The sequence below is a fragment of the Symphalangus syndactylus genome, chromosome 8 (assembly GCF_028878055.3).
Source record: "Symphalangus syndactylus isolate Jambi chromosome 8, NHGRI_mSymSyn1-v2.1_pri, whole genome shotgun sequence".
In the NCBI taxonomy this organism is placed as follows: domain Eukaryota; kingdom Metazoa; phylum Chordata; class Mammalia; order Primates; family Hylobatidae; genus Symphalangus; species Symphalangus syndactylus.
The window spans coordinates 44,996,938-45,021,680 of record NC_072430.2 but is presented as its reverse complement, the minus strand read 5'-3'; the positions used below and the strand labels follow the sequence as shown (position 1 = coordinate 45,021,680).

At 40.0% G+C, this 24,743-nt stretch overlaps 1 protein-coding gene across 18 annotated transcripts in view; it reads left to right on the top strand.

Moving 5' to 3' along the window:
* RGS6 (regulator of G protein signaling 6) overlaps window positions 1–24,743 on the top strand; it is a 640,138-nt gene that overhangs the window by 25,453 nt on the left and 589,942 nt on the right. For all 18 annotated transcript variants that reach the window (XM_055288922.2, XM_055288930.2, XM_055288927.2 and 15 more), the window contains exon 2: window positions 6,877–6,980. In XM_055288922.2, the coding sequence (XP_055144897.1) occupies window positions 6,897–6,980 (84 nt within the window). In that variant the 5' untranslated portion in view covers window positions 6,877–6,896. The remainder of the gene's footprint in view (window positions 1–6,876; window positions 6,981–24,743) is intronic.

Genomic DNA, 24,743 nt, shown 5'->3' with positions numbered 1-24,743 from the left:
ACTCCTGGACTCAAGTGATCCTCCCACATCAGCCTCCCAAGTAGCTGAGACTACAGGCAATGCACCACCATGCCTGGGTAATTTTTGTATTTTTTTTGTAGAGATTGGGTCTTGCTATGTTGCCCAGGCTGGTCTTGAACTCCCAGGTTTAAGCAATCCTCATGCATGCATATATATATATATATATATATATATATATATGCAGCTTTGGTAATTAATTAGCCTGTCAGGCAGCTGTGATAGCTTAGAGAACATTGTATTTATTTGTAAGTCTTAAGGTAGGATTGGAGTGGAGAAATCAACTTCACTGAAAACTAGCAAGTAGAATGAAGGAAACACAGATTAGTTGAGGACTTACTATGTTCCAGGCTTTGTGCCAAACATCCACTTTACGTAGGTGATTTCACAAGATGGACATATTGGAAAAACTGGGCATTGGAGTCAGTCCTGGGTTTGAATTTTAGTTGCTCAGCTGACAAACTGTGTTACTTTGGGCAAGTTACCTGTGCTCTTCAGTCTTTTCTCATCCGTAGAGTGGGAATAATAACATCCATCTGTTGTGGTTGCTGTGATGAGCTGTGCAAGAAATTCTAATTAGCAGGCCAGGCTGAGAACCACTGCTGTAGAGTGATTAGCATTTGTTCCATTTTATAGGTGAGGAAACTAAGGCCCAGGGGGGCTAAATATGTTGCTTATGGCCACACACCACTTAAGTGACATAGCCAGGACTGAAAGCCAGTTTTTTTGACCCCAGAACCACGTTGTATCCATTTCATTGAGTTTTTGCCTTAATACACGGGAAGCTAAAGGAGCCCCCCATTAGCATGCCTGCCCAAACATCAGGCAGCATGGGATGGGGGGAAGGCAGGCTCCACGGAATCTAGGTCAGCGGTTTCCAAACCTGGCTGTACTTACAAATCATCTGGAAAATGGTTAATCTGTAAGTCTCCAGGGACCACCCTAGGGCTACTGGATCAGAACTTCTGGAGCATGGGAACCAGGAGTATGTATATTTAGAATATCTCCCAGGTTATTCTGAGACTGCTAGCCTAGTTCCGGTCCTTGGGCAAGTTTTTGGGAACCACTGAATTCTAATCGATGTCCTAAAATGATCAAGTGATTATATCCCAGTAAAATACTGGGTGCCTTCCAGTGCCACCAAAATTGGCCTTTAGGGGTTGAGTGCTATTTCCGTACTTTAAGATCTTGGTGCATTACCTGAAATGGACACTCTGTCTGTCATTGAGCATTTGAACTTCGAATATATAGGAAATGTCAAGTTGGCATACTCTGCTATAACAGAAAGAGTGATTTGTTATTTAGAGCTGTTGTTCTTCCTTCTCTCCCCTTGGGATTCCTGCCCACTCAGTCAGATTAGAGCTATATAAACAAGCTCGTACTACTGAGCTAGCACACATCTTGTAAATTTTTTTTCCTGAAGTGCTTAACATTGCTGATGTCAGAAAAAAAAATCCATTGGGTTTTAATGGGCGAGGCAAACAATGAGAATTTGATATAATATGGAGGAGAGGAAATAACTTCAACAGAAATTCTTATTTGGCAGCATAAATATTCAAACTGTATTACAGTCAGGGTTTGATTACTTCTTCTACATGGCATTTCCCTGAATAGGGTTTTGAGGGCTGGGCACTAAGAGTGGCAGGCATGATGTTTAAAGTGTTTAGTTGCAAGCCATGGTAATTTCAGTGACATTGTAGGGTAATTGTAGTCGCTTCTCCTCTTAGCTCTGTGTCAGGATCACTTGAGGAGGTCATTGGACCGCTAAAGGCTTCATCTCTGATGCACGAGTCAGAACATCTGAGGGTGGGGGTTGGGGTGGGATTCTCCATCGAATCTGATGCCAGTGACCTGGGAATTTCACTTGGCCAAACACTGGCTTAGAACAAGGTCACTGGTCAGTTTCGACATTCATTCTGTGCTGGGGCATTTCCATGACTTACTGTCTTCCCTCTTGAAAAGCAACCCTGTGTGATGGAGGGGTCTCATCTTCCAGGCAAGGAGCTGGAAATTTAGGGTGGGAGAGCTCATTGTCAAAGGCCACATAGTAGCCTTAGTGAGGCTAGAGGTCAGATGTGATTCCCAGTCTGACTTCAAAGCCCTTCCTTTTCCTATACCATCGAGGCCCTTCCTTCCTGCTCTGCTCAACATTGTTAGCTGCTGAACCCTAGGCTTTGCTTGTTCCAGAGAGGCTGGCATTATAAAGTAAACAGCAGGCATCTATTGTAACTGCAAGTTACAGATGCAATGTAAGTTTGGAGTAGACTGCAGGCACAATCCTGACTTTCAAGGATTCACGAATCTGTTTGTGTCACAGGTGCTCAATTGTCCTATTATGCATAGAGCATCCCCCTCACTATATTTTCTTCCCTCACCACATATTCCTTCTTACCTAAATCGCTTGTGAATTCCAGAAGTGGATTGCTGAGTCCAGGCTGGTTCATATCAATAAACCTTGGGGAAAATCTTTATGTGTGATGCTATACATGGGTCTTTGTTGATCAAGAGCCTTCTTTACTGGCCACTTTTAATGGGTTGTTATCCAGATGAATCTTCTGGAAGGAGGACACTGCATCCTGGTGGAATTTTGTCAGTTCCATCATTCATTCAAACATATTTAAGTACTTTCTATGTGCCAGGTTCTGCTCTAGGTGCCAGGGAGAGAGGGGTGAACCCCAACAATAAAGTCCCTGCCTATGAAGAACTGACTTTCTAGAGAGGAAGTCCCTGATAGACAAGTAAACAAAGTCCCGCAAATTCAGATAGTTGCGAATCCCTGTTATCTCACTCTCCACACTTGGCTGTCTCCCACTTAATCTTTCTGGGATCAGATTATCTTTGTGGCTTTTTTCTCTTGACTGTCTAGCACAGAGCTGAGCCGCTTCTGGGGCTTCAGGTTTCTGTGCCTGTGTGTGTGCATAGCCTTGGCTGGAATGGCAAACTTTGCCTCTCCCAGGCTTCTGCTCATCTGTCACCTCCTCCTACTCTGTGCCATCATAATTGAGCAACCACATATTACAGTGTCCCTTCTGTGAACACATCTGTTATTCCTACCGGTCTCTGAACATTTTAAGGAGAGGATCTGTGTCTGACTTCTCTATATCCCCAGGGCCTAGCATGGAACCTTACAAAAGTAGATGCTCAGTGTATTTGCTCAAAGAATAAATGTTGAGTTCCAAAGAACCTAAGGGTGGGTGGTGTGGTGTAGAAATTCCGTCATGGGGAGGGATGCTGAGTCAGACAGGGGATGCTCCACTGCAGTGGTTTTGTGATTTATTCTTTGAGACATTGAGCGCTGTCATGAATAGAGGAGATGGGCTGGGATATAGGCAGTAATGACAGAGACAGGTGGCATGGAACATTCTGGTGAGAGCCTTTGAAGGAAAGTTAGAAATGTGAGGTTCTGAGGGTCTAGCTCAGAGCTGGAAGGAACTCTAAGGATGCTGGATTTTATAGCCAATGCCCGACTGAGGTCCAGGGAAGCTGTGTGTCCTGGTTCTGATAGCTGGTTAGTTGCAAAGGAGCTAGGGGTGGGGTGATACCAGGACTCCTAGTTCAGAGGGCTTTCCACTATGCTGGGGCTATGGTGTGTGACAGGTAAGGGATTAAAGGCACAGAGAGGAGAAGGAACTTGCCTAAGATCACACAGCTAGGAAGTAGTGGAGCCTGGATTCAGACATGGATCTGTCTGATGAGAGGCATCTTGTAACTGTCAAGCTGTATTGTCTCTTCTTGGAGATTGTGAAATGCAAGGTCCTAGCCCATTTTCAGTTTTCCTCTTGGGTTAGCTGTGAGTCCATATAGGAAAATAATATTAACATGCTTGCTTTCTTTTGATACGCAGTTACATGTTTACAGAAAAATGTTCAAATTCTTCAAATGTTAATATAGAAGCCCCTGGGTTGTTTACAGTGTGTATGTGTATGTATATATAAGTACAATGGAAAATATTCTGTTTTTCTCTACCACTAAATCTAAACACTCCATTTCTATTGTACTCCATTTAAAAGAAGTATTTTACATCATACTATAATGAATGAAAACCTAGTCCTTTAATTTCACAAGCCCCAGCTTTAATAGTCAATGAATTTAATTAGAAAATCTTTACCTATGTAGGTTTCACATCCAGTTCTCTCTAACATCTGCTGACATACGGAGTAGAAAGTATATTATTATTTTAGAAATGATTCTTTCTAGACACAGGAAAGCTAAATAGCTTGTCTGAGTTTCAAAACGAGTTAATAGAGGAACCCAAAATAGAAGCATTTCTACTGAATACGAGGCTTACTAAAATTCTTCACACAGAGACTATCTGCATTCACTCAGTAGTCTCAAGTCTAGACTCTGGAACATCAGCCTGTTTTAACACACACAAATGCTTCTGTTGGTGGGAGGGGGTGGCTGGGCAGAGGGAGGCCTGACACGTTTGTTTCTAGGTCATTTCTAACCTTGCTATTATAATACAGTTTTCTAGGTAGAAGAGAATGTGCTCATTAAAGTGAAAGTGTTCATTTTAAAATAAAGCAACAGAAACTTAAAACGTCTCTATTACATAGATACATGAGTATATATAAATGAACTCAATTTTTGTTTTCATGCTCTGTTGTATTCTGTATTAAGGCAAAGGAGTAGGCAACTAAGTAGTTGTTTAAAAATAAAACTGTGTGTTGTTCATTTAATTTTAAAAGCCATTGATTAGAATGATAATCAGTGTTTCCATGTAGTACTATATTCATAGAAATCCTGATATTACAGTGTATAGAGATAATATTATAGAATAATGCTCTTTACCTCTTTATGTAATCTAATTTTAAAAAACGTAATTTATAAATAGTGAAGAAAGCAGGTAGTGTTATTCGGATGGGATATTTTCAGCAATTAGATTCTTAGCATAAATTACAAATTCCTCTCTTTCCCATTTTCCACCCAAATTTGTTTTTATGGAATGACCTTTGGTAGCAACTTGTTTTTATAATAATATGTTTCCTGAATTTTTATTTTGAATTGAAATGGCCTTTTCTGTCACATATGATATTTATAAGAGTTTCTTTGATGAAAAGCCTCTGAATTTTGTGCAAATAAGCCAGGCAGCCTTTTAGTTTAGGGATAACATTTGTATAGGACTTTTATGGCTTTATACTCTGCTCTTATGCTCAGCTTATTTGACCCTTACCTGCGGGGAACTTGGTGGAATTCACATTTTAACTGCTGAGGACAATGTAGAGGAAGGCGCCTTGGCATGACTCGGAGCATATAGCAGGTGTTCGATATGTTTGTTTTAAAGGGAAATTAACAAAAGAAACCCAACAGATTCTTGTGCTTGCTCAAGGTCACACAATAAATATAGTGTCATACCAAGGATTGAACTTCCTTCTTCACTCAAAAATTCCATATACTTGTTTTATCTCACTGTTATCTTTTCAGGCTTTTCAAAAAGGCCACATTAAATATATTTGTTTTTCTTAATTGAGGTGAAATTCACATAACAAAAAATTAGCCATCTTAAAGTGTATAATTCAGTGGCATTTCATGCTTTCACAGTGTTCTACAGCCATCACCTCTATCAAGGCCCCTGAAGGAGACCCTGTATCCATTAAGTAGTCACCCATTCCATCCTGCCTGCAGCTACTGGCGGCTACCAATCTGTTTCTTGTCTCTATGGATTTACCTATTCTGGATATTTCACAGCAATATGTGACGTTTTGTGTCTGGCTTTTTACACTTAGCGTGTTTTCACTTAGCATGTTTTCAAGGTTCATCCACGTTGTAGCGTGTGTCAGTACTTTATTCCTTTTTATTGCTCAATGATATCCCATTGTATGGATATACACGTTTTATTTTTCCATTCATCCACTGATGGACATTTGGGTTGTTTCCACCTTTTAACTATTGTGAATAGTGCTGCTATGAACATTTATGTACAAGTATTTGATATTTGTTTTCAGTTATTTTGTGTATGTACTTAGAAGTGGAATTGCTAGATCATATGGTAATTCTATGTTCAACTTTTCTGAGGAACAACTAAGCTGTTTTCAACAGTGCTGTATCATTTTACATTCCTACCAGCAATGTTTGAGGATTCTGATTTCCTTATATCCTTGCCAAGACTTACTTGAGGTTTTTTTTTTTTAAAAAAAATTATAATAATCTTAATGGATATGAAGTGGTATCTCCTTGTGGTCTGGATTTTGATTTCCCTAATAAAATATTCATATTTTAATGCATAGAATTAATCGGAAAATGAGCTTTGGCAAGGTGAACTCAACAGCAAAATGATTGGCTTCATTTGTCTTCAGGAGATATTTAAGACTGCCACGGCTGGGTGCGGTGGCTCACGCCTGTAATCCCAGCAGTTTGGGAGGCCGAGGCTGGTGCATCACCTGACCTCAGGAGTTTGTGACCAGCCTGACCAACATGGAGAAACCCCGTCTCTACTAAAAATACAAAAATAGCTGGACGTGGTGGTGCATGCCTGTAATCCCAGCTACTCGGGAGGCTGAGGCAGAAGAATCGCTTGAACCCGGGAGGCGGAGGTTTCAGAGAGCTGAGATCGCGTCATTGCACTCTAGCCTGGGCAACAAGAGCGAAGCTCTGTCTCAAAAAAAAAAAAAAAGACTGTCATATATTCACTCCTGGGGTGTGCGATTCTGAGCTGAAAATCAGTAACATGTTTGGGGATTAGAAGAATATTTGTGGATAGTAAGACTACAATCATCCCCTAACTTTAAAAAAATATATCATGTAATATCATGTTTTGTGTTCATGGCATCTGCCAAAAGTTACTTAATTCTTTGCATTTCAAAGCCCTCTTTATATAATTCCTTTGTGACTTAATGGTTTATTCATTTATTTTTGCAGTGTGAGTGAAGACACTCAGGATGGCTCAAGGATCCGGGGATCAAAGAGCAGTGGGGATTGCTGACCCAGAGGAGAGTTCTCCAAACATGATCGTCTACTGCAAAGTAAGGCATCTGGTCAAGTTCCGTGCATGCTGTCCGTGTGGACTGTTGTGTTCTGTGTAGGGCTGATAAAAAGACAAATGTTTTCTGCCTAAACTGCCTTACTGATAAAGGCATATTTTCTTCTCACATCCTCTGGTTCTCTAGTTCTAAAATTCAAGGAAGTTCATACTTGAGCACTTGGTATTTAACACTTGAAAAATATTATGCCATTTAGTTTTCTTTAAACCCAAAGGTTGCCTAAGCAATGCAGATGGGAAGACACATTCTCCTTCAGTGGAAAGGCCTTAGTGTAAGATGTATGAACTGAAAGTTCTTCAAACTCGTAGTATGTACAAAATCTGGGCTGAATGCTGTGGGAGATAGAGGTATATTTGTATGAGATGCTTACAGTGGGTAGGAGACATAAGATGTACACAAATAACTGTTATAGAGTCTAAATGTTAATTTCCAAAATAGATGTGCAAGTAGAGTGTTACATAATTTCAGAGGAGGAGGCCAGTTCTCCCAGCCTCAGAGGTGAGAATGGGCTTGTGGAAGAGTGGTCTTTGAACTCAGTTTTAAAATATGTGCAGGATTGCTTTATGTGGAAAGCAGAGAGGAAGAACATACCAGGTGATAAGATGCTTCAGCAAGGGCACAGAGCTAAGGAAAGTAACAGCAACCGGAACTGGTTAGCTTGGGCATAGGATGCATTACAAGGAGTAAATGAAGACAGGATTTTGGGAAGAGAGGCTGGCTGGAGCCAGATGTTAGTGTTGAATTAGACAATTTAATCATGAAAAACTTTTGTGCCAAGAGTTGCAAGATTGAGATCTCTTTGGGATTATGACTCTTGCCCCAGTGTGCTGAATGGATTGTTATCAAGATAGAGCGGAGGCTCTAGGAGAGAGATTTCTGTGTCTGTGTGAAAGGTAAGGAGGGAAAGCAGAGACACTAATCCAGCCTGTGAAATCACCTTCAGAATTGAGAGAAGCTGATAAGAGGAATTAAAGTCTGGATTAAAAATGACTTGGAAACTGAAGGAATATGGGTGGCAAGTAGAGGGTCAAAGATGACTGGGTTTTTGACCTTGGGTGAATGAAAATCATTGGTGCTATTAATTCAAATTGGGATATTTGGAAAAAGAATACATTTTAAAGGAAGAAAATGGCACGTAAGTTTATTTTAGTACATGCTGAATTTGACATAGTTGCTTCTTATTGTACACCTTTTTAGTTTGCATGTTTGTGAAAATTTAACTCTTGTATGTTAATAAGGAAATAATGTTCATTTCACTAACTACTTGAGTTTCTACTCAGTTCTGTGCATTCTGAGAGGCTCTGTGTATTACTTATATGGGCAATGTGGAACTAGATATTCCTGGATGATCAATATGGTGAATTTTTCTCTTTTCCTTGTAAAAATAGAGTTCTCAAATTATTCTTGCTTTGAGTGTAAAATTCTGTAATTCTTTGCTTTGCAAGAGAATGTCTAGATAACCCATCTCTAAGAATGATGCTTATTAAATTGTGGTAAAGAAAAAAATAGGTTAATGGGACTGAGCAATTAGTGAAACATACAGAATAATAGACATTGAGTCATTGTTACTTTCTTAACCCACCCCCAAACTGGGAGACCCCGTGCCAGGCTGGTAGGAACATGGGCTTTGGAGTGAGACTTAGGTTAAAATTCCAACTTTACCACTCAATAGCAGTGTGACTGTAAGTTAGTTCTTTAACTTCCATGAGCCACAATTTTTTCATCTGTAAAAAGAAAAAAAAATGTGAGAGGAAGGTAATTGTGAAGATCACTTTAGATACATTGAATGAGGCATCTTATTTCCTACTTAGACCACAATGTGGTCCATAATGAATATCTCTTTTTCTTTTCATGTTTAGGTCTTGTAGAGTCAGTGACACTTGGAGAGAAAATAAATGATAAAATCTCTAAATGTTGGTGCTGTTAATAAGTTGTCTAGAGCAAATTTATACAGTGAGTTTTTTTAAGACACAGGAAAACAATAAAATATTTTTATATTCTTCAGAGGATTGCAAATTCATGGATTATTAAAGAATAAGAAATGCAAAGGTCATGTGACCCAACCACCTTTCTACTAGAATGTTTGTATTATGTTTACAGGAAAAAAAAACTTCCTGCAGGTTTATGAGGACTTGGTTTTTACTTTTTGATGGTAGTAAGGTTAATTTTTCTGGTTTAATTTAGTAACTAACATGTCAATTGCTGTAGTTCTTTAGAGAAATGACAACTAGTAATGAAAATATATCTTACTTTCGTGTGACAAACTTGTGTAGAGAGTATATATATATATATGTTCATGTTTATTTGCTATATTAATTACCATAAAAGGGACACTGAATTGGTTCAGTCTATTAGAAAGAAGACACACTTATTGCACAGTGTGAGCTCAGGCCCTGACACCATTTTAAACCTAGTTAACCTGACTGACTTAAACCATGGTTGTACTTGAACTATGGGATTTTCATATAGTTTTCTACTCCTGATGCTGTAGACTGCCCTTTGGCTACAACCAAGAACTTACCTGCTGTAGGACATTATCCTCAAGGTATCATCGGTAAAGCTTGGATTGTGAAGCCAATGACAATTCAAAGCATTTTCTTTGGAAGTCCTTTTGTGTAATCATTTATTCAAAGTCATAGCCATAAACCCAAACCTTTCCTTAGATACCCACGACTAAAATTTACATTTAAAAAGTTGTGCTTTCATTTTTATTTTCTTTCTCTTGTTTGTTGTTGTTATTTTTTTTTTCTCTTGTTGTCAGACACTTTCAGTGTGAAATTTTTGCTTGGACTGCATTGTGTTGATTCAGATGCTGACATTTAAAAAGCCAAATCTGGAGAAATGAAGCTTTTGGGTAAACTTTCAAGTAATAAGTGGATGATTATGTCCATAATGTTGTTGTGACTTTTAAATGACATTTAGGTTGGTAACCTCCTGACATATGAGTAACGATGGGTGGGTTTTTAAAGCCCACACTTTTCAGAACACTCTTCATTTCCTTTTCATGTTTTCATGTCATTAACTGTGAGAAGTTGTACTTTCCCAAGGCATGACTTATTTATTGACTTGAACAGACTTTCTAATTTAGTTTTTCATCCTTCATATTCACAGTTTGGATTGGAGGTGTGTATGAAAAATGTATTGGTCACATTAAAGATCTATTTAAAAGAAGACCTTTATTATTCATGAAGACACCCAGATCTGTTAACCTTTTTTATATTCCTGTATCCTTAGGATCTTGAGTTACTGAATTGCCCAGTGTAATGATGATATTTGAACCTAGCTATACATCACACCATTTAGGGTGCTTTATAAAAATGTTAATCCTCAAAGGACCCCCTCCACAAGGTATTTCTACTTAATAGGTCTGAGCTGGGTCCTAGGAATCTGAGTTTCAAGATGTTCTCAGGAAAATTTGATGCTCAACTAAGTATGAAAAGCACTTACTTAGTCTTTTACAATATCCAGACATAGCATGTGTTGCAAAGTAATGAGAGAGTTGGTGTTTTGAATTAGATTTTTGATTTCAAAATAGGAGTTTTAGAGGAAGACGAAAAAAGCCAATGTTCTTGTATACCAACAGGTTAGTTACATAGCCGCGTCATTGATGGCTTCCTTCACACATTCGTTTCTAGTCACTGACTCCTTTTCTGCTGGAATTTGAGTCTAGTCTTTACGTTGCTCTGATACCCCAAGGTCACTCTCCCTAATGATTTAGGGCCCTTGAAGTCGTGGGCAGTAGTTGGTTTAGGCATACGTCCAGAAAGTAAATGTCACACTATTTTAGTTACATTGGCTGTGGTATGCAGCAAGAAGGGAAAGATCTAGCCTGGAAGAATCTGATGCTATGGAGGAAGCTAGGGATAGAGTGTGGTTTGGAATTCATAGAAGAACCAAGCTCTTGTCGTAGGGATTTTAGTAGCTTTTCCTTAGATATTTTCTAGTCTTATTTTATTTTATGAAAGAACTAGAAGTATAGAGAGGGTGAGCAACTTAATTAAGGCTCCTCAGCACTTTCCCATGGAAGCCATAATGGTGTCCAGGGAGCCTGGCTACTCCAATCAGTTGCCTTTCTGGCACCCTATGCGACTACCATGTTATCAACCACAGACTACTGTTACCACATTGTTGGAGCTGAGTAGCCATGGGGCATATTAAATTAATGAAAATAATATGTGGCAGATCTTTGGCTTTCATGTTTATTCTGGGAGAGTTGACTTGGATTAATGTCTCACTTTTTTTTATTGATTTTTTAAAAATACTTTAAGCTCTAGGGTACATGTGCACAACGTGCAGGTTTGTTACATGTGTATACACGTGCCATGTTGGTGTGCTGCACCCATTAACTCGTCATTTACATTAGGTATATCTCCTAATGCTTTCCCTCCCCACTCCCGCCACCCCACAACAGGCCCCGGTGTGTGATGTTCCCCTTCCTGTGTCCAAGTGTTCTCATTGTTCAATTCCCACCTATGAGTGAGAACATGCAGTGTTTGGTTTTTTGTACTTGCAATAGTTTGCTGAGAATGATGGTTTCCAGCTTCATCCATGTCCCTACAGAGGACATGAACTCATCCTTTTTTATGGCTGCATAATATTCCATGGCGTATATGTGCCACATTTTCTTAATCCAGTCTATCATTGATGGAATGTCTCACATTTTTAATGCTAAAGTTTCATTCTACTCATTGGTGCTTTTGCTTCTTGGGTAAAGATTTTCTAAAATTTTTACCCTCTTTTATAGGTAAGATTGCTTTTGAGTAAGAGTAGGTTGCTTTCTGATTTTGTTTGGATCTTTGCTGTTAACAATGCCTCTTGACAGAGGTCTCCTAACTAGACTGGTAATTTGATTTGTTTGGGTCAGGAGGCATGGAAGACATCACACTCTGGATGTCTTCTATATCTAGAAGGATGGAGGCATGGCAGATGTCACACTCTGGATGTCTTCTACATCCAAAAGCTGGAGGCTCTGCCTGTCTGGTCCCAGCTTTGTGTGGAGAACTTCATTTTCCTGGTTCTACTTCTTGTTTTGTTTTCTACCTTCTTCATTCTTTTTCTCCTTCCTTTTCAATTATAAAATACTTCTAACACAAAAAGAATATATTCAGTGTCTATGTAAAGTAGAAAGAAGGATTAAAAAATGAGTTATATGCATTCACCATTAGCTTAATAAATAAAATATAATACTTTGGCCTCATTTCCCCTTCTGTAAAGGGAGGAAATTGGTCTAAAAATGTGCAAACACCTTTCTGCAATGATTTCAAAGTTCCATTCTATAACTTTTTGATCTTTCATAAATTAGTACACTTCCCTGATATCAAAACAATGTTGTGAGATTATATGCATGTTTAAAGGTCTTTTGAGGTTTTGAAGAAATATTTTAGATAGTTCTAGATAATCTAAATTGGATTGAGATAAAGCCCAATTAAGTCAGGCATTAGAAGAAAAAGCTTTAATTGTAATTATTTAATATTCAACAGTGAAAGTTAGATGACATTTTCTTGGTGGCAACCTGTTTCTTTGGCTTGCTAATAACATTTAAGACATTTATAAAATTATCATTTTGTAGTACTAATATGTTATATACATAACAGAAGTGGTGTTTAAGTAGCAACACTGTACATTGCCAGTAGTATATAGTGTCATAGATGAAATAGGAGTTTTAGAGGAAGACGAAAAAAGCCAATGTTCTTGTATACCAACAGGTTAGTTACATAGCCGCGTCATTGATGGCTTCCTTCACCTATTTGTTTCTAGTCACTGACTCCTTTTCTGCTGGAATTTGAGTCTAGTCTTTACGTTGCTCTGATACCCCGAGGTCACTCTCCCTAATAATTTAGGGCCCTTGAAGTCCTGGGCAGTAGTTGGTTTAGACATACATCCAGAAAGTAAATGTCACACTATTTTAGTTACATTGGCTGTGGTATGGAGCAAGAAGGGAAAGATCTAGCCTGGAAGAATCTGATGCTATGGAGGAAGCTAGGGATAGAGTGTGGTTTGGAATTCATAGAGGGCAGTGGTAGAAGCCAGCACAATTGAGAGTCTGGGGACCTGCAGGTCCTGGTGACTAAGGCATGATGAGGATTAGAAACTGTGGAATCAGGAAATACATATTGAGTGTCATTTGTGTGCCAGACACTATTAGATGCTAGGAATGCAAGATGAGAACGGAGCCCTGAATGAGCCCACAGGCCAGCTTGGGGATAGGTGGGGAACTAGACAATTACAGTGTTGGTAGAAGCAACTGAGGGTTGTGGGAGGAGGTAGAGGGGTCATGTAGTCCATCCCAGGAGAGGGGATGATGATGTAGAAGACATCCAGAGGATTTGGCACCTGCTTCAATTCTTGAAAGATGACTAGGAATTAACCAGGTGAAGAAGGAGAGAGAAGGTGTAGGAGGCAGGACTAGTGCCCGTAAAAGAGCAGATTTGTGATGTCGTATACCGAGTTCAGGAGACTTTAAGTGGTTGATATGAAGCTAGGTTTCTGTGATGAAAGGTTGAGGAATAAAGCTAGATAGATAGATTAGGGCCAGATCACAAAAGACCTTACGTATCATGCCAAGGAGTTTAGACACTGTCAAAGTATCTTCCCTTTGGGCCTTCACACCCTTGTTCAACTCCTTTGCATGCTGCTCTCTGCCCCAGAGGCTGAGCTGTGAGGACTACATTTACAGGGCTCCTGTGACCTCTGGGTTTCAGTTGGGTTTGGTTAGTAAAGGTCTGGAAAGAGATGGGAGGGAAGGAGAAGAGCAATGTCAGAGAATTTCTTCTCCTGGGTATTACTCTGCAAAACCTTGCACTGGCCATATCCCTCTACTGAAGTTTGTTGATTCTCTCAAGGCAGACTACTTTCCTCTTCTGGGTCCAGACATCCGTTTTGTCTACTCATCCTTTTGGGCCTTTGCAGACTACTTTCCTCTTCTGGGTGCGGACATCCTTTTCATCTACTCATCTTTTTGGGCCTTGGGGTGGTTCCAGTTTGTGTTTGTTATCTGTTGCTGTGTAACGAATTGTCTCAAAACTCAATGGCTTAAAAACATTTATTATGCCACAATTTCTGTAGGTTAGTAATCCAAGTGCAGATTCCGTGAGTTCTCCAGCACAGTGTCTTTTAAAAGGCTGTAATCAAGATGTTGACTGGGATTATGGTTTCATCTGAAGTCTCAGCTGGGGAAAAGTCTACTCCCAAACTTACTTATGTGACTGTTGGCTGGATTCAGTTCCTTAAGGGCTGTTGGAATGGTGGACTTGGTTCTTTGTTGGCTGTTTGCCAGAGGCCAGTCTTAGTTTTTTATGACACGTGTCTCTCCATAGTGCAGCTCATAACATGGTAGTTTTTTAATCAGAGTGACAACAGGCAGAGAAGGAAGGTGGGTGGTAGGAGTCTTAGTGTTTTATAACCTAATTTTGGACATTTTTTTCTTTTTTTATTATACTTTAAGTTCTAGGGTACATGTGCACAATGTGCAGTTTGGTTACATAGGTATACATGTGCTATGTTGTTTTGCTGTACCCATCAACTTGTCATTTACATTAGGTATTTCTCCTAATGCTATCCCTCCCACAGCCCAATTTTGGACATATTGTCCCATCCCTTTTGATAGCAGGAAGTCACTAGGTCCACCTCTCACCCAAGGTGAGGGATTTACACAAGGATGTGAATACCAACATCCAGAATTCAGAAAATCTTTGTGTGCCATTTTGGAAGCCATCTGCCACACAGCTCTACTTCTACTAGCCAGGGGTTCCTGAGTGTTTTTTTATACTTTCCCTGTACCCTAGAACTCCTTTAAACTTGGTCCTTTTGGAAATACATTTTCCTTAAATTGTCCTATGTACGTCATCTGTTTACCAATAAGACCCTAACGAATGCAGGTATTATCCCACAAGCAAAGGGAAGCGATTGAGACTCTGCGTTTCTTGATAAGGGAATTCTTCATGAAAGGATTTGAAGCAGGGGAGTCATTTGTTCAAAGTGGAGAATGGGATCTGAAATGGGGAAGTCAATGTGGAGAAGATTCAGTGTGGAGGTCAATGGGTGATCGATATGGAGGGGTTCGGTGTGGAGGGAGAGTGTTGGAGAAGTGGTAGGATTGGAGGTAGGACAATTTAGAGATTGTACAGGAATCCAGGTGAGGAAAAATGATGTCCAAATCAGTGGCGGTGGTAATACAGATGGGAGGATGTGTTTGAGAGATGTTTAGGAGGTTCAAGCAACAGGATTTGGTGACTGAGAAGACGTAGCGAGAATTTGAGAATAATGAGGAGGAATGAGGAGTCTTTTCCTTAGGCTGTATCTGTGAGTTCTCAGAAAGTCTTCTGGGATAAACTTTTGAAGCAAATACCTGTAGAAATGGATTGCCTGCCCCTCTCTTCCCTGTATGTAGATAAATTGAGAGAGCCCAAGAGAGAGTCTGTAAATGGACTAGGATATCTGGGTATTTGTTCTGGCTGCCCTACTAGCTCACGTATGGCCATGCATAAGTTGTTCCTACTTTTTATTAAGTCTAGTTCTTTTAATTGTGAAGTGAGAGGTTAGCTATGCTGGGTGATCTCTAAAGCGTTTTTTAGATCTAACGTTCTAGGTCTTTTGTAATCTAAAATAGAGAAACCCACACTTTATTATTTGTATTACTTCATAGCCTCCTTCACTTTAATTTTCTTTAAAAAGTGGACTGAGCCAAAACTTTAAAAACAGGTAAGTCAGAATGTTTAAAACAAATGGCTTTTGGTCTTCAGCACTTAGGGCTTGTTTTTTTTTTTCACTCTTTTTTTTTTTAAACATTAAATAAAATTCCTGGCCAGATGCAGTGGCTCATGCCTGTAACCCCAGCACTTCAGAAGGCCAAGGCAGGCGGATCACCTGAGACCAGGAGTCCAAGATCAGCTTGGCCAACATGGCAAAACCCTGTCTCTACTAAAAATGGAAAAATCGGCCAGGCATGGTGGCACATGCCTGTAATCCCAGCTACTTGGGAGGCTGAGGCAGGAGAATCACTCGAGCCTGGGAGGCGGAAGCTACAGTGAGCAGAGATGGTGCCACTGTACTCCAGCCTGGGTGACAGAGTGAGACTCTGTCTCAAGGACTAACTTCAGAAAGTGTTCAGGGTAACTAATTTAATTGTTCAGTCTACATTTTAAGATTCCTTTCATTAAATTTTTTGAAGCTTTTTTTATTGCCTTAGGAAAAAACTGTTCTGTTTCCCTTTTCCCCCAGGATTAGACTTGCTGGAAGAAAAGCTCGCCCATCACATTATCTTGGTTGGCAGGAGACAGACGTGCAGGCAAGTCCCAGACCAGTGGTATCAGTGTCCACAGATGAAAGGGATGGTATTTTTAGTGTGGGGAATAGCTCAGTGTGGTTTAATATGATGCATTTCAATGAGTATAACTTTCCAATTTGAAAAGCCTTTGGTGTGTTTAAGTCTTCATTTCATCTTTCCAATTTCTCCCCCTCATTTCATTTCAAGGAGTCTAAGATTTTTCATTTTGGCAGGCAGTTGATCACTCTTGTTATTGACACTCCTTTGCAGTATTCTCACGCTATGGAGAACCTGAATGGCTGTAAATTCCCTATTGGCAGGATTTTGAAGAAAAAAGATAAAAGTGAATAGATATCTGTGAAAGAAAAATAAATACATTTTAAAATTATTGGAGGATAGAAGGATTACTTTTAAAAGTTCTGTTAGTTTGCCAGTACAGATCAAAACAGAAAATGGACACATTTTTTTGATCAACATTCTCTATTCTAAAAACTTATTTCAATCAGGGAAAGAATATGCAAAGACATATATATAGATATAGACATACACCCACTCCAAAAGAATAGTGATATCTTTCTGGTAAATAATATCCAAAGTTTGGAAAGAAATCAAATATCCATTGAAGGGAAACTAATTTTAGGGCGACAGGATTCACATTTGGAATGATCTCATAGTTAGTTTACTGGATTTCTGTTCTCGTCAACCTAATAATTGTCTTGAAAGGGAGATGGCTACTGACATTCTGGGATATGGTTAGGGAGAATATTCTTTATTTTTAAAACCCTACAAGATTTTTTCATTTTTTAAAATAAAATGTTTTGTCTTATTTGTTAAATATGATGGTTATGTAGGTTTACTCAAAAGTGATTTTTTCCATTGCTCTTTCTTATTTTCTGCATCTCTGTGCTTACATCGGAAATAATTTTTAGTATTTTCTTTAGTGCAGGTCTGCTGAAGATAAATTCTCTCAGTTTTTGTTTGTCTAAAATATCTTTGGGCCGGGCACATTGGCTTACGCCTGTAATCCCAGCACTTGGGAGGACGAGGCAGGAAGATCACTTGGCCCAAGAGTTTGAGGCCAGTCTGGGCAACATAGGGAGACAACGTCTCTACAAAAAGAAAGAAATAAAAAAAAAAATTAGCTGTGCATGTTAGTGCATGCCTGTAGTCCCAGCTACTCAGGAGGTGGAGGTGGGAGAATCACTTGAGTCTGGGAGGGTCAAGGCTGCAATGGGCCATGATTGTGCCACCGCACTCTAGCCTGAGCAACAGAGTGAGGCACGGTTTCAAAGAAAAAAAGAAAGTCTTTGTTTCATCTTCATGTTGTGAAGGGTGTTTTTTCTAGGTTTAGAATTCTAGATTGTCAGTTATTTTATTTATCATAACTGTCATTGTCTTTTGGCTTTCATTGTTTCTGTTGGGCAGTTAGCTGTAAGTTTTATTATTCCTCCTTTGAATGTAATCTGTTTTTTCCTTTGGCTGCTTTTAAGATTTATTTCACTTTGGTTTTAGCAGTTTTATTATGAGGTGTGATTTTCTTTTTAATTTATTCTCCTTAGAGCTTATAAAACTTCTTTTTATTTGATTGGTACTTGGGGATTCTTTTTTTGATGGAGTCTTGCTCTGTCGCCCAGGCTGGAGTGCAGTGGCATGATCTCGGCTCACTGCAACCGCCGCCTCCTGGGTTCAAGTGATTCTCCTGCCCCAACCTCCCGAGTAGCTGGGACTACAGGTGCGTGCCACCACGCCCAGCTAATTTTTGTATTTTTAGTACAGTCGGGGTTTCACCATGTTGGCCAGGATGGTCTCGATCTCTTGACCTCGTGATCCTCCCACCTTGGCCTCCCAAAGTGCTGGGATTACAGGTGTGAGCCACCATGCCCGGCTATGCTTGGGAATTCTTAACCATTAACTTTTCAAATATTGTTTATGCCTAGTTTTCTCTTTTCTCTCTTCTTGGGATTGTGTTCATATGTTAGGACCTTTTTTCCTCTAGATTTCATGTGTTTCTTGTGCTCTTTTCTGTATTTTTTATTCCTTTGTCATTTTGTGCTTCAACATGGATATTTTCCACTGACTTATCCTCCAGTTCACTAATTCTCTCTTCAATATATTAGATAATCTGTGGTTAAAGCCATCCCATTGAATTTGTAACCTTAGTTATTGATTTTTTAAGTTCTAAAATTTTCATTTTTCTTTTTATAGTTTCTAGTTTTCGGCTAAACTTCTCTATTTTGTCATTTAATTCCTAAGCATATTAATCATAATTGCTTCAAAGTCCATATCTGATACTTTAAAGTCTTTATCACTTGCTGGACTGTTTGTACTAACCTTTTCTTTCTTTTTTCTTTTGTTCTGTTTATTTTTTATTAAGTTCTGGGCATTATACAAGTAATATAGAAGAAGTCATTTATGGCTCTAGGACGATGTTATGTTACTTCTGAGAGAACTTAACTATTTTTTTGTTTTATGTCAGTCAAAATAGGAATGGATTACCTTAATCAAGTCAGACACAAAGATTACTTGTAGCTGGACTTCAGTTCTTCTTAGGGCTAGATATATTTCTAGATCTCCTTTACTCTCTGTTAGGGAGCCCTTCTGATTCCAGCCAAAACCCTGGGTGCCCCTCCTCCTTGGAGGACTCTGACCTCTAATTTTTGTCCCTTAAACTCTATGACACTGCCAAAAGCTCTGTTCAGCTTCTTGATCATGCCTTTTGTTTAAGAAATTGACAGTGCCCTTGAGAAGAACAAGCAGCTCCAATTGCTGGGCTCATCTTCTTAGTTTTCTTCTTTCAGGTCATGGCCTCACAAACTCTTACTGTCTTGGTTGCTTTCCAATGCCTTCAAACATGTTTGACAAAATGTTTTTCAGCATATCCATTTGCTCTCAGCAGGAGGGTGATTCTGAAACATCTAGTTAGCCATTGCCAGAAGTGGAACCCCAGAACATTGGCCTTCAGAGAGGTGGATCCATCTTTTATAGCCTTGGTTTGCTCTTAAATTGTTTTAGAAAAGATATATCCTGAGTGCCTTAGTGGTCTAGGGTGATGGTGGTAGAGGTGAAGAAAAGTGAAACTTCCAGTATATTTTAAAAGTAGAATTAACCTGTGATTAGTTTTAGATGGAGATGAGAGAGGAGGATTCAGGGCTAATGGCCAGGATGTGGCCTGGGCATCTGGATGTCCAGTCACTAGGATAAGTGGTTGGGGGAGTGACAGTGGAGCCTAAAGTTACCACAGTAACAGAATGATATCCATCACAACCTAGTTATGTAAAACTGTAGACAGAGGGAATAAATCCAGGCAAATACCTCCAAATATGAAATGGACCTGAAAAGAAGCTTTACCTGGAGGAAACCTTACCTGACTCCAGAGACCTTTTTGGTTTAGAGAATAGGAAGTAGCTTGTATCTGTCAGTATGACACTTTTGAACATTTCTGTATTAGTTTCCTAAGGTGCTATAACAAAGCCTCACAAACTGTATGGCTTAAGACAACAGGAATCTATTCTGTCACAGTTCAGGAGGACAGAACTCTGAAATCAAGGCATGGGCAGGGCTATGCTCCATTTGATGGCTTAGGGAAGTTCCCTTTCTTGCCTCTTCCTGGCTTTCTGTGGCTGCTGGAGATCCTTGGTGTTCTTTGGCTTGCGGTAGCATCACCCTGGTCTTCGCCTTTGTCCTACCTCACCTTCCTCACGTGCCTATGTCTGTGTTTCACATGGCCTTGTAAGGACACTAGTTGTGGGATTTAGGCCTACATCCCCGTACCCCCAATTGATCGTGGCCTCATCTTAATGAATTACATCTCAAAGACCCTAATTTCCAAATGAACTTACATACGCAAGTCCCAGGGCTTAGGACTACAAAATATCTTTTTGGCAGACACAACTCAATCCACAACAATTTCTGGTTTATCACTGCGTGAAGCTTAGTGCTCTTTGCAAAGATCAAATGAACAAGTAGTGTACTTATTGAGCTGTTGCTTCTGACAAAGCACTGTGTGGGGAATAAAAAGTAGCACAGCACACAGTCTCTGTCCTAGACAACTTTACTGTCCAACCGGGGAGACCAAGAGTGATGCAGAACTCAGGAGGAAAATAAGCTTTGGTTGGCCACCTACCATGTACCAGATACTGCAGTGGATGCTGTACATATATTGAGCCATTTAATCATCAGAATAGCTTGCTAAGTAAGTGGTGTTCACCCTATATTACAGATAAGGGAACTGAGGGTCAGAAGGAGTAAATAACTAGTATTAAGTGGTGCTATCAGGATTTGAATCTAGATTTGCTGTATTCTAAAGCCTGTGGTTTTGGGGAAGAAACTGAATTATGTTACAAAAAAAAAAACAAAAAAAAAACCTTAAAGCTGTTTGAAATTAACCATAAGAGAGTTAGTGTGAGAGCTGGGTGTGGTGGCATGCATCAGTAGTCCCAGCTACTGAGGAGGCTGAGATGGGAGGATCCCTTGAGCCCAGGAGTTCGAGACCAGCCCATGCAATATAGTGAGACCCTGTCTCAAAATAAATAAATAAATAAAAGTTGGTATGGACAAGGAAGTCTTATTGAGGAAGAAGAAATTTGAAGAGAAATCATCTGAACTGTATTTTTAAGAAAGGGTAGGAGTTGGCCGGTGGAAAAGAGCCAAAAACTGATTCCAGGTGATGAGAGCTATGTGAACCAAGGCAAGGTGATAGAAAATATCAGATGTATTTAGGAGAAAATATATTTTATAATACTACATATAAGATACGTGCTTTATATAATTATAGCCTCATTCTTCATATGGAGACCTTGAAGCAAGAAAACAAACATTTTTAGCTCTGTAGCTCACATGGTAAGGTATTGGTAAAGCTGAGCCTTCTGCCAATGAATTTTTCTTCCATTCCTCTTCAGAAATAATCATTTTCCATTTAAAAAGTAATAATTCAATTTTGAAAGAATCAAAGCATAAAGTAGAGAAAAAATCTCACATATTCCTGTCATGCAAATATGACTAAAGTTAACATTTTGGTCTGTTCGTCACGGTCTTTGAATTTGTATCAGTAGTATACATAACACATTAACCTAGAGGGTAATCATAGTGTATGTGCTATTTTGTGCTTCTCTACCATAGCCGAAGCACTAATCTGTGCCATAATATGTCATCATTATCATAGTTTTATTTATTTATTTTTATTATTTTTATTTTGAGATGGAGTCTCTGTCACCAGGCTGGAGTACAGTGGTGTGATCTCGGCTCACTGCAACTGCCGCCTCCTAGGTTCAAGTGATTCTTCTGCCTCAGCCTCCCGAGTAGCTGGGGCTACAGGCATGCACCACCACGCCCAGCTAATTTTTGTGTTTTTAGTAGAGATGGGGTTTCACCATGTTGGCCAGAGTGGTCTTGATCTCTTGACCTCGTGATCCGCCCACCTTGGCCTCTCAAAGTGCGGGGATTACAGCCGTGAGCCACCGCACCTGGCTATCATAGTTTTAAAGGTTGAATAATATTCTAAGTAGATAATGTACCATGATTTACTTATTTAGGGTTTGTTATTAATAGCAAATTTAAAAATTCCTATGTCAAAATGCATGACCTGTGTTACAACTCCTATTACATATATGGTTTTCTGGAAGGTCAATATTGATTTTGGCATATATAGACTGGGCTTCTCTGGGTTGTTGTAAAAGTTCTATGTCATTGAACTACAGGAAGACGGTGAGGGGATTTCTAACAATTAGGGCCAGTGTTTTCTTCACCTCTAAACTGCATCCCCATCCTAGTGTCCGCTTGGCTTTGCAACACCACCCTTATGCTGAGAGCTTTGTTGATGCCTGGGGATATTCAGAAATTTTCAACTTGGAACCCTTCTAAGACATTTGCTATTTTATTCTCTATTTGTTTTTCTTAAGCAACTAACTAAATAAGAATAACATTTCAACCTCTTTCCACTCCCCACAGCATTTTTTCCTGCCTGCACCACCTCTGCCTACAGTTTAACCATAGGGTTGCTTCTTATATTTTAAAGCTAAATACAAAAGCACAGTTCTGAGAAGCAGCCAAGTTCTGCAGCCAAGTTTGAAGAATAAAACTTTAAAACAGCTCTTCTGTCACACACTTGAGAGGGGAGGCAGGCTTTGCTATAAATAAGTCACATTCCATTTCTATCTCATCCTTTGCAGTCCTCTTGGGTAATGCTTTTTGTATATGACTACAGTGTTCTCGAACTGCCCACTCACCCCTTTCAACCTTCCATTTTATGCCTCACTTTATTTAAATGTTCAGTAGTTTTGGAGTTTAGGGACCCTGCATGAAAGAGGAGTAGACCTTTCCTTTCATTCTTCAGGCTTAGATGTAATGAGGTTCAGTGGCTAACTTATTAGAAACTACACTTTCTCTTTGTCTGTAACGTTTTCAGCAGCTGCCTGGATTAGTTTCCTATTGCTGCCATAACAAATTGCCACATATGTAATGGCTTAAAACAAGGCCAGGCACAGTGGTGCATGCCTGTAATTCCAGCACTTTGAGAGGCTGAGATGGGCAGATTGCTTGAGCTCAGGAGTTCAAGACCACCCTGGCCAACATGATCAGACCCCATCTCTGTTTAAAAAATATATATATAAAAATTTTCTGGGTGTGGTGGCATGCACCTGTAATCTCAACTACTCAGGAGGCTGAAGTGGGAGGATCACCTGAGCCTGGGGAGGTCAAGGCTGCAGTGAGCCATGATCGTGCCACTGCATTCCAGCCTAGGTGACAGAGTGAGACCCTGTCTCAAAAAACGAAAAACCAAGAAACCCCGCAAATGCATTTTCTTATAATTCTAGAAATCAGGAGTGAAAAATGATTTGGTAGAGCTGCATGCCCTCAGGGGCTCTAGGAGAATTCATCTCCTCCCCTTTTCCAGCTTCTAGAGGCTGCCTACATTCCCTAAGTCATAGCCCCACATCACTCCCACCTCTACTCTTGGCATCATATCTCCTTCTCCAACTCTGACCCTCCTTTCTCTCTCTTATAGAACCCCCTGTGATTACATGGAGCCCACACACATAATCCAGGGGTACCTCCCCATCTCAGAGTCCTTAACTTAGTCCCACCTGCAGAGTTTCTTTTGCCAAGTCGGATAACATATTTATAGGTTTGTGGGATTAGGGCGTGGACATCTTTGGAGGGCCGTTATTCTACTTACCACACTGTCTGAGAAAAGGAAAGGAAAATAATTTTGGAATTTTTGTCTTTTTCATAGCTAGGGAGGGGGTACGCTGAAGTTTTGTTTTTCCTTCCTGTATTTGTGATGGTTGATATGTGGCAATCTAAACTAAGTCTGGGATGTCTGTTTGTATTGGCTGAAGTTCATTGGAGGGCAGAAAAAAGGAGAGTTTCAGAGACTGGCAGTGAGGATGGGAGGGTGGCTTAAAGACCTTCACACCTTGCTCGCTGGGTGCTTCTGTTAGGCCCCACTCAGGGCACAAACAAGCCCGTGCCATCGAGGAAAAGTGACCGAGCACATACATTCAAAATGAATAAAGGAAACCCTCATTTACTGTAGTCGCATCCACTGTGGCTTCCTTATAGGACTATTTGTCTCTTATTTTATATATATTTTTTATTTTTTCAGACAGAGTCTCGCTCTGTTCCCCAGGCTGGAGTGTAGTGGTGTGATCTTGGCTCACTCAGGCTTGACTTCTGGGGCTTGATCCTCCCATCTCAGCCTCCCCATAGCTGGGACTACAGTCATGCACCACCATACCTGGCTAATTTTTAAACTTTTTTGTAGAGACAGGGTCTCACTGTGCTGCCCAGGCTGGGCTTGAACTCCTGGACTCAAATATATCCTCCCACCTCAGCCTCCCAACATGCTGAGATTACAGGTGTGAGCCACCACGCTTGGCCTATATTTTAAAAAATATTAATTATGATACTAAACACTACAGTGAATAAATAACCTTCTCATGGTTGTGTAGCTGGCACGGTAGAAGGCTTTATGTGCTTTTTTCAAACAATGAGAGAAAGTGCTGGCATATCGCACTTCCCTTAGTTTGAGAGACATGTGCCAATCTGCTTGTTGACTCTGCCAAGGCCTCTCTGTCCATCATTTTCCATGTTCTGGTCAGGAATTGTGACATATAGTGGCTGACAAAAGGCGCACAAGTGATAATGTTGGTGGCCAATCTGCCAGGGAAGAGTCTGACCCTGGGCGCTAACGTGACTCAAGGCAGATGAGCCCCTTCAAGGAGCTAGTCAGAGAAACAGATGATAAAGTCTAGCTGTCAGTGAGCAAGCGGGGAGTGAGCATTTTCTTTCTGAAGGGAGTTATTGCTGTCATTAACTTCATTGCGTTGCTGGGAAGGAGGGGTCAGTAGTTGAAACAAAAGTCTCCTGTGGCTGATGACATGTTACAACTTGAGGACAGTTGTTAGCAAACAACTTGCCGTTGGGCCTAATCTGTCCCCGTGCCTTTGATCCCTTGAGCCTCAGGATGGTTTCTACATTTT